The sequence below is a fragment of the Girardinichthys multiradiatus genome, chromosome 1, assembly GCF_021462225.1.
Source record: "Girardinichthys multiradiatus isolate DD_20200921_A chromosome 1, DD_fGirMul_XY1, whole genome shotgun sequence".
In the NCBI taxonomy this organism is placed as follows: Eukaryota; Metazoa; Chordata; class Actinopteri; order Cyprinodontiformes; family Goodeidae; genus Girardinichthys; species Girardinichthys multiradiatus.
In genome coordinates, this window is record NC_061794.1 from 38,224,350 (window position 1) to 38,237,318 (window position 12,969).

General features: G+C 41.3%; 1 protein-coding gene across 5 annotated transcripts in view; it reads right to left on the reverse strand.

Annotated features, from left to right (window-relative positions):
* The window catches only part of iqsec2b (IQ motif and Sec7 domain ArfGEF 2b), a 58,094-nt gene continuing 45,125 nt past the window's right edge, over positions 1-12,969 (reverse strand). For 4 of the 5 annotated variants that reach the window (XM_047378022.1, XM_047378012.1, XM_047378031.1 and 1 more), the window contains 12 exons: positions 12,194-12,511; positions 9,482-10,536; positions 9,232-9,393; positions 7,617-7,739; positions 7,060-7,226; positions 6,677-6,816; positions 6,454-6,579; positions 6,266-6,365; positions 6,019-6,180; positions 5,642-5,836; positions 4,694-4,743; positions 1-4,454 (listed from right to left, as the gene is read on the reverse strand). In XM_047378022.1, coding sequence (XP_047233978.1) covers positions 3,270-4,454; positions 4,694-4,743; positions 5,642-5,836; positions 6,019-6,180; positions 6,266-6,365; positions 6,454-6,579; positions 6,677-6,816; positions 7,060-7,226; positions 7,617-7,739; positions 9,232-9,393; positions 9,482-10,536; positions 12,194-12,511 — 3,783 coding nt within the window. In that variant the 3' untranslated portion in view covers positions 1-3,269. The remainder of the gene's footprint in view (positions 4,455-4,693; positions 4,744-5,641; positions 5,837-6,018; positions 6,181-6,265; positions 6,366-6,453; positions 6,580-6,676; positions 6,817-7,059; positions 7,227-7,616; positions 7,740-9,231; positions 9,394-9,481; positions 10,537-12,193; positions 12,512-12,969) is intronic. The other variant, XM_047378050.1, reaches the window with a different exon arrangement.

The window sequence follows — 12,969 nt, forward strand, 5'->3', positions numbered from 1 at the left end:
TTACTTCACTGCAAGGACACTTTAATTTATCAGAAGCAATAAATATTCACATCTCAGTTCTTTATTCTTCCAGTACATGTAATACATACACAAAAAATGAAATCATGTTCAAAATAATATCAATAAGTGCACTGACATATTAACATATTAACTTTTCTCAGGCCTTGAATTTATAATTGCTGTAACTCATTCTCGCTCTGGCAGTATCAAACAATAAGAAAAGAAGAGGTCAATATTCCTTTTGGACAACATTTCCCGTCCCTGTCTGTTTAAAATGTGCATACCTAGAGGCACTCACATGCACGCACCTGAATACAGAATGGGAGCAGTTCATCCCATAATTATAAGAAGCCTATGTATATTTTAATATGTACATTCATGTTTATACAGTACAATCTATTCATTAAGTGCAGATATATTCATGCAAGAATAGTTAAAAAGGACACAATAAAAAGAATAGCCGTAACATACTTTGAAATTTTTAATATTCTTAACACTCTCCATACCTTCTTGAAATCCCTTTTTAAAATTTAAATTCTTCCCAAATTTTGCCATTCTTTTTCATCATCTTATTAAAGAGACATTTTAATTTTGTTCTCCATGATTTATTCTTTTCTGGATCAAAAAATATGGCACTGAATATTAAATACATCAGTGCTCAGTTTTATCTTGAAAAATGCAGTAGCAAAAAAGGAGAAACACTTACATAAAGCCCACAAGAAAATAAATAAATAATAAAACAAACAAAAGAACATGAATTACAGTACGTACCAGGCGTCAGAAAATATAACAAGGCATCAGAAAATATAATAAATTTTTTTCCAGAGTGGTAGAAGAGGGAGGATTAGAAGAAGACCATTTCTTACTTAGGACCCCACATGTGCAAAACCACAAAGCTTCATGTAAAAACGTGCATCCTTTAACATAGAAAAAGACACAATTACCAAAATCTGATAATTGTTAGCAAATAGTCCCGGTTTCAGTCAGAGGTTTACACACAGTCATCCAGAGCAAAAAATATGATATTAATTTTAGGCTTCTAATGATTTACTTAAGTTTTTCTATTTGCAGGGTGAAATGATTATGCAGTATACATCTTTAGTGATTTTTGAAAGCATAACTTGGGTCGAGAAGTTTATTTCATTGTGGCATTTCTTAAATCTAGACAGGATAAAGATGACAAAAACAGGCCGATTTCTATACATACAATCCTATTAATACTGGATCTCTTATCAAGTTGCATCTTGACCACATGCTTTTTGTAGCCATCAACAACCGTCTATCAAAATTCTGGCTCGACATCTGATCACTATTCTTGGCAAAATTGATTGAAATAACCTGGCACTGACTAGGTTTTAAGGATAAGTCCATGAATTTTTCATGGTCAAGGTCGGAGACATTCCCGAAGCATTACCTATTCTAGTTGGCCAAAACTGATGTGAGTTTGGGATGGTTGTTCTGTTGGTATACCCACCCACCCACTCATCCACCCATCCATCCACCCATCCATCCAGGAAATTGTTAGCTATACTGTTGAAACTCAGACAAAATTAGGTGTTCAAACAGGACAAAGAAGCCAAATATTCATGGAGGCAGGTTTAGGAATGATAATGCAGGCTATCTTTAGGTTTCAAACCTAATGAAAATTAAGTTAAGTCCTAAATAAGCTAAGTCTTTGCCAGGAAAGCAGTCAGCTTAGATAAACTTCACAAATTCTGACAAGAAAGTGGTCACATATCTTGCCAGGATTATCCCAAAAACATGTTGAGGGCTACAAAAAATGCAACTTGCTAAGGGACAATTAAGCAAGTATTAGTGGGGATGTATGTAAATATTTGAAACGGTATGCCCAATTTCGGGTCTGTGTGGATCAGATAAAATCCATAATACATTTAAGCTTTTGGACCTTGTTATTAAGAGATCATGAAAATTATATGTTGTATAATCATTCCACCCTGGAATAAAATGGGTAAAATGAATCATTAAAAGCCCCAAATTAATTTGACATTCAAGCAGAAGATTACTGTTTGCGAAACCTTGACGTGAACTATAGGTGCCCTGCTTGTTTATTGATAATTAAATTTCCACTAGCACATTTAGGCATCTCTTCAACGTAGAGGAACTCATTAAATAAATTAAACTCTCAATATTAATTTTCTTGGACATGTCATCTAATAAGTTGATTCTGTTTGGAAAAATCCAAACTTATATCATTATTTTAACAGTAAGAAATACTGAACATTAAAAACTGAAAGGAAAATATGATAATATGTAAAGAAACCACATTTCACAAATCAGAATACCCTTCAGTGTTTATGGCGAAATAAGTATGCGCACATACTTTCTATAACCATGTACAAACATTTTGCTGATATCATTAATCACTGATCAAAACAATGATTGGACAATATTCATTATACTCAGGTAGAGCAGGTATATCATAATATCAATAAAACAGCAAGAAGCTTCAGAAACATTTAAAATATGATTTATATCACTCGTTTGATTCCCAAACCCCACACACAAAGCGTTAACAAGCCCCATGACTCCTGCTGATGTGTGTAAGACCAGAAAGGCAGAACACCATTTAAACCTGTGATTGTTTTAGAAGTTTAAAAGAGAGCAACATATCTGAGGTCTTCTTTTGAATAAAAAATGCCTTAACTGCAAAGTGTAATCAGCAATAAGGTATGGAGACATCATGAAGCCAAGTAAATTATTGCAAAGTTAAGGGAGATTTTTTTGCAACTTTGTTTTCTCTTTTCAATGCAAAACTACAACTGGAATGCATTCAGTGGTTCAGTCTTTATGTACAAATCCATTGTCAGCCAGTGGATACATAAACTGCAATGTTTATAACATCTTGGTACTATACATTGTAATATTCTCATACATACTCATGACTTCAAACAAATAAAACTTAAGCATTATACTCAGATATAGATTTAGTTTCATTTTAACTTATATGGCTATAGACTCTTTTTGATTGTGTATGGCAAAAGTAGTGACTTGTGCTCATGTGGTGTTGTGTGTGCAGCTTTTTAGGTATCTTGACACAAGCCATTTACCTCTAGCTGTTCTCTTAAGCTCCACCTACATATGTGGGAAGCGGAGGTGAAAGTAACAGAGTCGGAGCAGCCTGCGTTTTCTCTTGTCGCCAGCACTGCTGCTGTTGCTTTCTGTCCGGGCGGACTTGCTTCGAGTCCGTGATCTGCCCACTTCCTCATATCTGTCCTCCAACCGGTGACCCCTGGAGGTCCACGTCCTGCTCACACCACGGTACTTATCCGGTTGATAGGCTTGGATTTGGAGCTGCCCACCGTACCTGTCGATCCAGCCCCTGTCACCTGCGGCCCCTGCTGAGGCTGCCCTTGGTGCTGGGGGGGGTGAGGGGAGAGAGGTGTAAGAGGGGTAAGGGGGGACGAAGGGGGGGGTAAAGGGGAGTGTGGTGGGGGAGGGGGGATAGAGGAGAGAGGAGGGTACTGGGGCAGATACGGGACGGCGGAGGCTGCGTGATGCGCACTGACGGAGGCGGATGGAAGGTTGTGGGGCAGTGTGCCGAATATAAAGTGTGCTTGATGGGTGGAATGACTGGTTGGGTGTGGTGTTTGAGCGTGCCTGGGGTGGGTTTGGGAGTGTGCGTGGGGGTGGGGGTGGGAAAGAGACAACGTTAGTGGGGGTTTGGAACCAGGGCCGCCGACCCCTCTGGCAGATTGTGTGGGCTGCACGTGGTAGAGGGCGAACTGCGGGCTCTGGGAATGTTGGGAGAGAGGAGAAAGGGGGGGGGGACATCCTACCACCATGTTGGTGTAGCGACCCTGAAGCCCATGCTGGGAGAGCTGGGAGAGATGGGCCAGCTGCGGGTGCTGGACGTGTGGTGGCCCAGCCGGAGGACGACAAGTTAGTGGGCCTCTCTGTAAAGTATGAGGGGGCACGCCTTGCAAAGGAGGGGGCACAGGTTGGACATGAAAACGATGGTGATGGTAGTAAGGTGGCGGAGGCTGTATTGTACCCATGTGACAGAACTGTGCATGTAGTGCCTGAATCTTGGAAGCCCCCCCCTCCAACTGGCAAAGGGATGAAGGGGAGTGAGGAGGGGGTCCTCCAGTAGTCGGTGGGGGTACAGGTGCGGGGTAGGGTGGCCCCGGTGGAATGAGGGGCCCTGGTGGTTTGACGCGTTTGCTGCCGAAGAGTGAACCCAGAAAGGAGGCGCTGTTGTTGCTGCTGTTGCTCCCTCCAGGGGCGCCCCCCGCTCCTGATCTCTCTACACTGCTGGAGACTCCCCCAACTCCTGTCCCAGCAGTGGTAATTTGCTGCCCCGGCCCACCCCCCACCCCCGTTCCGGGGCTCAGGATGGGGCGGTGAGGCCGGAATTCTTCTGTTCCGTAACAGCCAGGGATCACACCTGGCACTGGATAGCGCTGGTGAGGTTGTGGGCTGCTAATGATGGAGCCCTGGGAACATAAAAACTCATCAGGTTCTAAAAAACACACTGGAGAATTACAATCCCTCTCCCCCTTACATCACCAAACATGCTGGGGAAGATATAACTGCAAAAAGCCATGCAAGGGTTGCTTCAGAAATCACATATGCATGTTTACTCTATATGTACATGCATTCAGAAAGACATGGCACCAATTAGGGAAAAATCTTTGTCATTAAACTAATCTCAACTAATCTTTTATAGACTTACTTCCATTGTACTGTCCAGAGAACCAACACTGTTCCTGCGACCACGTTTCCCTGCACCCCATTAGGAAGAATCAGGTTAGCAAAGCGTAAAATATTGATTTAAAAAAAAAAGAATCCAGTGCCTTGCAAAAGTATTTTTATTCCGTCAAATTTTGTCACTTCAAAATGCATGTTATTGTGATTTTTTTGTGATAGACCAACATAAAGCATTACAGCCGCTAGTCTTTGTGGCATATCAACTTTGGTTTAATGGATGGAAAGTGTCTTGGAACAGCAGTTCTTAATTCTTGCTTTAGTTTCACAATTAAATTTAGGATCTATAATTTGACTGGGCATTTCTAACAGATTAATATGCTTATATTTAAACCATCCAAATGCAGCTGCGACTTCCAGAGTTACTACAACCATAGGCCTGTTTTGCTGCTTGTCTGTTTAATGTTCTTCTGGGCTGGCTGTGAGTTTATGTTTATGACTATGTCAACTTTGGTTTGTAGTTTAACAATACTGTTTCCATTTTGGATGATGGAATGATAAGTACTCTGCGAGGTGTTCAAAGCTTTATAAAGTGTATTGGTTGTACTAGATTTTTTCTGGGGTATCAGAGTAAAGGAGGCTGAGTACAATTTGGATGCCATACGTTTTAGATTATTATTCATAGAAAAGTTTGAGAACCATCTATCAGTTTTTTTTAAACTCCAAAAAATTTAATTTATCAAATCTAATTTGAATTGGTCTATGACATAAAATCCAGAGTTTGTAGTTGTAGTGTGACTAAATATAAAAAGGTCAAGGGGTAAGAATATTTTGCAAGGTACTGTATGAAACCTTAGCAAGACAGAGGAGCTAGATGTAGCATTAGAAAGAGAGAGTAAGATCAGCCAACCTGAATCAGAAGAGGTGATAGCAAATAAACAGTATTGACCCCGTCTCAGTGTTTATATTGTCTCACCTGTGTCCGAGAGGTCCCTGAGAGATGAGCTGAGTGCGGTGCGTTTGAGACCGTCACCCACTGAACAGTTGTCATCAAAACTCGTCCTTCCCAAGGCGCCATTCACAACATCGCTCTTCACACCTACGCCTCCACCAACCACAGTGCCAGTCAGTAAGCTGGGCCGCATCACACCTTTCTGCTTCTCCAGTTCCGCTGCAAATTTACACAGAATCACAAGGGAATATTAAATGAGGGAGAGACAAAACACAGAAGAATGAGCTGCGTAGCAACAACAGAAAACATTTGGGTAAGTTTCCATTCTCTGATGCCCAGAAACATGTAGACAATGGCTTTGGTAATCAACAACTACAATGACCAGCAGATGGGGCACTTACACTCCACTCTGTATTTCTCCATCTCTTGCACTTCAGCAATACTCTCCCTGAGGTCGCTAACAAACCGGGTGCGGTCTTGCTGACTAGGTGCCATAAACACGACAAGAACCTTCCTCTCTCCCCCTAGGCTGGATGAGGACAGCCGGATGCCGTGAGGGTAATCTAATTGGAAACAGCGGCATTACTGTTACATTCAAACAGGGAAATGAGGTTCAACTGAAAGATGCAAAAGGAAAAAGTTTCTTACATGAGTTCTGAAACATGTGCACTTGCATGTCAACCAAAGGGAAAGATTGTCTGAAACTATAAGTGACTGATGTTTTCTTCTTTTGGAAGATTTTGGTTACCTGGTGCACAATAAGAAATGTATATATTTCCAGTGCATGATCATTTATTAAAACTTCTATATCATATCAGTCTGAAGGTCAGCCTTACCACTAGCAGGTCATTAAAGAGGAAGACCTCGCGTTGGTGAACTCCTGTCCTCTGAGGTCTGTTGGGGTCAGGCACCTCGTAGAGCTGGCAGCAACACACCAGCCTGCGATGAGGAAGGGACAGCACCTATGTGGGCAAACAGGCAGAGACGGACCAATGGCGTTTAGATAAAAGAACCATTAAAAATCCTCTTATGATGCCTTGAACAGTTGTAGTAACTCACAGGCTTCTTGCCAACAATAACCCTTTCCACTGCCTGCACCTGCGATACGTGGTCATCATTTGTCCGTAACTCCCACTTCTGTATTCGCTGGTAGATCCCAACCAACAGGTCCCGGGGTATATCCTGACCATTGTCCACGCCTTGGGTTGGATAAAGACATTAAAGGTTTTAAAAAATAATGACACCAAACAAATGTATATTAAATACCTCTTACACAAGATGTACAGGTTATTAAAGAACACTACAGAAAACCTCTTATTAGTACTACACAGTCTAATTAATACCTTAAACCTTAACAGTGTTAGAGTCCAACAGCAAGGAGTATGTGCATGCTGAAACTCTTGTGTTTTATAAAGTGTTGCTATTAGCGTATGGGTCAGCACCTCTCAAATTCTTGATGAAATCTTCAAGTTTCATCTTCCTCTCCGCTTTGATGTTGGGGCTATACATGTCCGTGTTGAGGAGGATTATGGCAAACGCCAAAATGAAGATGGTGTCAGGGTTCTGGAATTGCCGCACCAAGGTCGGATTGCACACACAGTACCGCTGACTGAAAACAAAAGGAAGTAATAGAAACCTTATATAATTTTGGTCTAGTTAAGACCCAGCCAAAATTTACATACGGGGCCCAAGATTACAAGATTGGCTCAAAAGTAGCCCTACTTGTGTCCACTGACAAATATGGCCCATATTAATTGCAAATATATATCGATATATATCTAGTAACCCTTACTGGTTTGAGACACAGCTAAGGCCTAAAAAGAGTGTCCAGCTGGCCTTACCAATAAGGGTTGTATTTAGTCCACCGAAGTGGGTCACAAATAAGAAACTTGCTTTACCTATTCAGTCTGAACGAAGTCCTTATGGGGTCCACATACACCTGCTGGCTGGGCAAACCGATTGAAATACATTTCTCTTTAGCTATTTGTCATATACAAACCTGAACGCCTCTATGAGCCTCTCCACCTTTTGCGCTTCCCCTTGAACTTTAATTTGCGCCTGGAATTTCCTCAAAGCATCGTCGATGTCCATACCTGAGAAATCCATCTCATCCACCACACAGCTGCAAAAACACACACAACTCAGAGGTTTTAGCTGAATTTCTTTCACAGCAAGCATGCTTGGGCTTGAGTATCAGCATTACATAATTCTTATCACATTGTCTGTATATGGTGGTGGGTTGAGTAAAGGTCTAGAAAATCCCATTGCTTCAAAGGTTCCCCCTGAAGCTGCTAGACTATACAGATATACAGATATCTGCTGCTTTTGCTTTTTGTCACTCTTGAAGGTTTCAGATGATCAAACAAATTTAAAAATGACAAAAAGCAGAATTTAAATGATGCCTTCATTTTTTTTTAAAGAAAAAATTAAATCCAATGAGAATCAAAGTCAGTGACATCTGTCAGTCTGCAATGGGTTACAAGAGCCATTTTAATCCTTTGAGACTTCAGTGAGCCACAGTGAGAACAAGTATCCACAAATGAAGAAACTATGGAAAGGCATGAAACAGTGGCGAACCTTCTCAGGTGTGGCCAGCAAACCAAATGTTACTCCAAAAGTGCATAGATGACTCATCCAGCTGGTCTCTGAAGAACCAAAACAATCACACTACAGGCTTCACTAGACTCTGTGAAAGCCCGTGTTCATGGTTTACCACTTAGAAAGGGACTGAGCAAAATGGAATCCAGCTTTTACGGCAGAAACCACTGCTAACCAAAAATAAATGGTAAATGGCCTGCACTTATAGCGCTTTATCAAATCTGAAGACCGTAAAGCTCTTCATACCACCCATTCATACACACATTCACACTGACAGTAGTAAGCTACATTGTAGCCACAGCTACCCTGAGGTAGACTGACAGAATTGAGCCTGCCATACAATCGGCACCACTGAACCCTATAAGCACCATCAGCAGGCAAGGCAGGATAAATGGATGGAGCAAGGGTTCTAACTGGCAACCCATTGGTTACAGGACCACTTGAGCCACAGTCGCCCACAGAAAAAAAGCAAAGGCCCATTTACATTTATCAAAACACATCTTGATGATTCCCTAGACTTTTTAGGAAATATTTTCTGGACTGAAGAGACAAGAGTTTGGAATTTGGAGTAGTCAAATCAAAGTCTGGGCATAAATCCAATTAAGATGCTGTAGCATGACCTTTCATTCATGCTTGATAACCTCTCTGAATTAAAACATATTTGGTGAGAAAAGTGGGCCACAATTCCTTCACAGTGACATAAAACGCTTACTGCCAGTTATCACAAAAACTTGATGGGACTTGTAAATGCCAAGAGTGGCAAAAGTAATTATTTGGTTTAGAGGGCAATCATTTTTTTACATAGGTTAAGGTTGGTTTGGATAACGTTTGACTTAGTAACCTAATAATTATTTTAAAACAGTTTATTGTATTTACACAGACTTACTTTGACAATCAAAATTTGTTTGAGGATCTGAAACATTTAAATAGGACAATAAAGTAAAGATAGAATAACTCTGTAAGAAGCTAGATACTTCTCCACAACAGTTTTATACATATTTATTTTTAATACTTACTCCAAAACATCTTTGTTGAACTGTTTCTGCCGGTTTCCAAGAAACTCGCCAATCATCTGCCGGCTGAGGCCCTTCCTTTCCAAGAGGAAGTGAGCAATCCCAACAGGAGTGTCTGATACAAAACCTCTTTCTATCAGGTACTGGATGCCTTTTTCTGGTTTTCTATAGTTGAAGCAAAAAAAAGCATTAACCTTATCAATGTCCATATACGGACTTGAAAATATTGCACTTGGATGGAACTGCAGCTCACTTGTTGAAGAGATTGAGACCAATGCGGTACTGACGTCTCTGCACCACATCGCTGTTGAAGGGTGGAGAGTCCCAGCTATGGCGGCTCTCCCTCTGATACGTCTGCTTGCCCAGAGGAGGAAGAGGCTCCTGCAGGCTGTCCTGAGATGAGGAGCCTGAGCTGCAGTTGACTGTCTCGTTGGAATTGGTGGTGGAGTTGAGGGAGTCGTTATCTCCATCAGAGCAGCAAGGCTGCTCCAGAGCACCGGATGGCAGAGCTGTTGAGGAGGAAGATGACAGAGGGGTGGTTGGGGGCTGCTGAGGGGAGGAAGAGGATGAGGGTGTGTCAGGGTACTGATGGTGGTGGATTGGATGGTGGTGATGGTGGTGGTGGGCTACCACCTGATGTGGGATATGTGTTGGTATGGATCTGCCAGGTGGCCTGGTCTGACCCTGGGCAGCTGCCGCGGAGGAAGAGTGGGTGTCTGAGTTCGGGGTGTGCTTGAGGGTTCCCTGTGGGGAGCCTGAAACTACCCCAGGTTCCTGCTCATAGACTAGCTGTCTGCTGAGGGAGCCTCGGTCTGAACGATCACTCATGTCTACTGAGCTGTCACTGGGTGGCTCAATAGTAAGCAGAGGCAAATGGGCCCCCCTTAGTCGGTAGTCTCTGCACTCTGTGCATGGGGTGCTGCGCCTGCTGTTGCTGCTGCCCCCTCCTTCAGTATCCCTGCTGTCCTCACGCCCTCCAACACCACCGCTAGGGCCCCAGTACTCTGTATCTGTGCTGCTGGGTGCCCGGTCAAGGGACAGCGGAGAAGATGGCAACCCATCATCCATGTAAAGAGTAACGTCACTGTAAGAGGTGGCAGTACTGTCGCCATGCATACTGAGTCCTCCTCCAGCTCCTCTGCCTCTTTCTCCCAAACCTCTTTGGGAGGATGGGTTGCTGCTGCTACTCCACATGCACTCTCCAAAGTCTTCACTGGTAGGTCCACCCTCCCTGCTGCCCTCCTGGGAGTCATCGCGACCCGCACGGCAGGTAAGGGCATCATCAATCGAGTCGGCTAAGGACTTGACCTTGTGGAAACACGAGAAGTGAAATTATAAAGGCCAAATACATTCTTCAATTTTGTCAGTTTGAGGTTATAAAAAATATATTCAGTTGAATTCATCTTTATTTATATAGCACCAAATTACAACAAATATCATGTCCAGGCACTTTAGAAACCAAAGAGGTCCTATTCATATCAAGTTATACAGGTCCATAAATTATTTAATTAAGTCCACTAAAATCCAATAAAGAAGTCATAGATTCAAATACAAACACTTGAAAGTAAGCCAAATATAGTGCAATACAATGACAGTCAGCTGATCAAATAATGCCGAATGGTGGAAAGTTATCCATCTACACAAGTTCAACTGTGGTGGCAACCAACACTCAAATCAAAATTTTCACACACATTTAACTCTCCCACTATAAGTTCTAAAAAAAACACCTGGACAAAAGACTTCTAATTAAACAGAGATTGAATCTCCAAATCTTCAGGATATAAAGGTTTTAAATGACCTTGTCATGCAATTATGATCAAGAGCTGATTGTCAATTCATGTCAAACCTTCTGTTAAATGTCAATATTCTTATTTTAAAGTTGAATGATTCAGAAGTTTGATAAAATAATCCATAATTAATTCATGAGAAGTCCTAACTTTAAATAATGTGCATTTCTTCTGGGTTTAAAGAAACGAGGTAGGAAAAAGAGAACATAGTCCATTTTATTGTTGGTTGTCCATTGCAATGTGGTCTACTGTTCTTATTAGTGATCAGGCTTGTGATGCCTTCTTCCACAGAAACTAAGGTCTAAGTGTTGACACAGAGATTTAGATGAAGGACGGAGAAAAACAGAAACAACATGTTGCTAATCACCTTGGCAGATTTCAGTTGCAATAAATATTTTTGTACCATGTAGGTTTTTTTTTTCTTAGCTTTGTTTAATTATTGTGAGAAACTCTTTCAAAGTTATGCCTTTTGCTTGTCCTTCACACCTCCAACGTGCTCGGCATTACCCAGGGACTCTCTTAAGAGCATTTTCTAATCCCATTTGGTTCCAGAATGATCCAAAGTGAAGACATACCATCTTTTCTGACAACATTCTCCCTTCCAAATGTACCTTCAGACATTATAACTCATAATTTGGTCATATCTTAATAATCCAGAGAGACCAGTTAAAACTTTGAAACGTTAAACCTTAACTAAGTAACTTGAACCAGTGTAGGGATTTTATTTTGTGTTTTTTCTATCACTTACATAAATTACTATGTAATTGATCTTATTGTGATTACTGATTAATGTAGTTCTTGAATGCATGTAGTTACTTGTAGTGATTAAAAATATTATTTTGATAAATTTACAAAATCTCCTCATTCCTACGAAATGTGATAAGATTAGGAAATAATTTCTACTTCAGGTTAATTTTTCAGTATACATGAAACTGAGACTAATTTATGTTACTCTAAAATAGTTTAGTGTAGCATATAAAGGCTACATCATCCGACTGCAAAGAATCAATGTCTTTGCAGGAAGCACGCTTCCTAAGAAGCATGTGGCAAAAAAAATCTGAAGTAATTAGTGCTCTATCCATTTATTTCAAAAGTTTTATCTTTGGCTCGTGTGTTTCTGCTATAAAGTGGATTAGAGCTTATGAAGCTGATGGTTTCATAAAATCCCAACAGTCTACCTGTTTGGAGAAGGAATCCTCCAGATGGGTGTAGTCTGTAGAGCGGCCGGGATCAGGGGAATGAGGAGGCCCTATGGCCACACTGTGTGTGAAGTTGGTCTGTGTCTGTGCCTGTTGCTGGGACTGCCGCTCGTCAAAGGAGTACTGCAGTCTCATGTTGGACAGGATGATGCGGCGTGTCATGCGACTCTCTGAGGCAGAGCTTCGGAGGCGCTCAAAGTTCTTATTCATGCGATATTGTCTGAAGGCCGTCTGAATAGTTTTGGCTGCTCTGCGACTTACAAAGGAGCCTCCATACTTTCTCTCCAGCATCTCCACCTGGAGAAGGTGAGAAAGATAATGTGTTGTTAGAGCTTTGCGCTCATTATGACAGGAACCCCGTTTACACAATGTTTAGTGCTCTTTACACAACCAGCCTGAAAAATTACTTGTGATCATTTAAAAATTATATCACAAAGCAACCCTAAACTTGAATGTATTTCACACTAACAAAAAGTAGTAGATAATTGTGAAGTGAGAGGAAAATGACACATGTTTTTTAAAGATTACATCTAAACAAAGGTTACAAATATTTTCAAACAAAAATGTGAAATTGTGGTGTGCGTTTATATTTAGTCGCCATTACTCAACACTTTGTAAAGTCACTTTTCGCTGCAATTACAGATGAATCTTTGGTATCCAAAGACTTAAAGTTTTGCCCGTTCTTATTTGCAAAATAGGTCAAGATCAGTTAGGTCTGGACTTTACCTGGGGCATTCTAAAACATATCTATAATT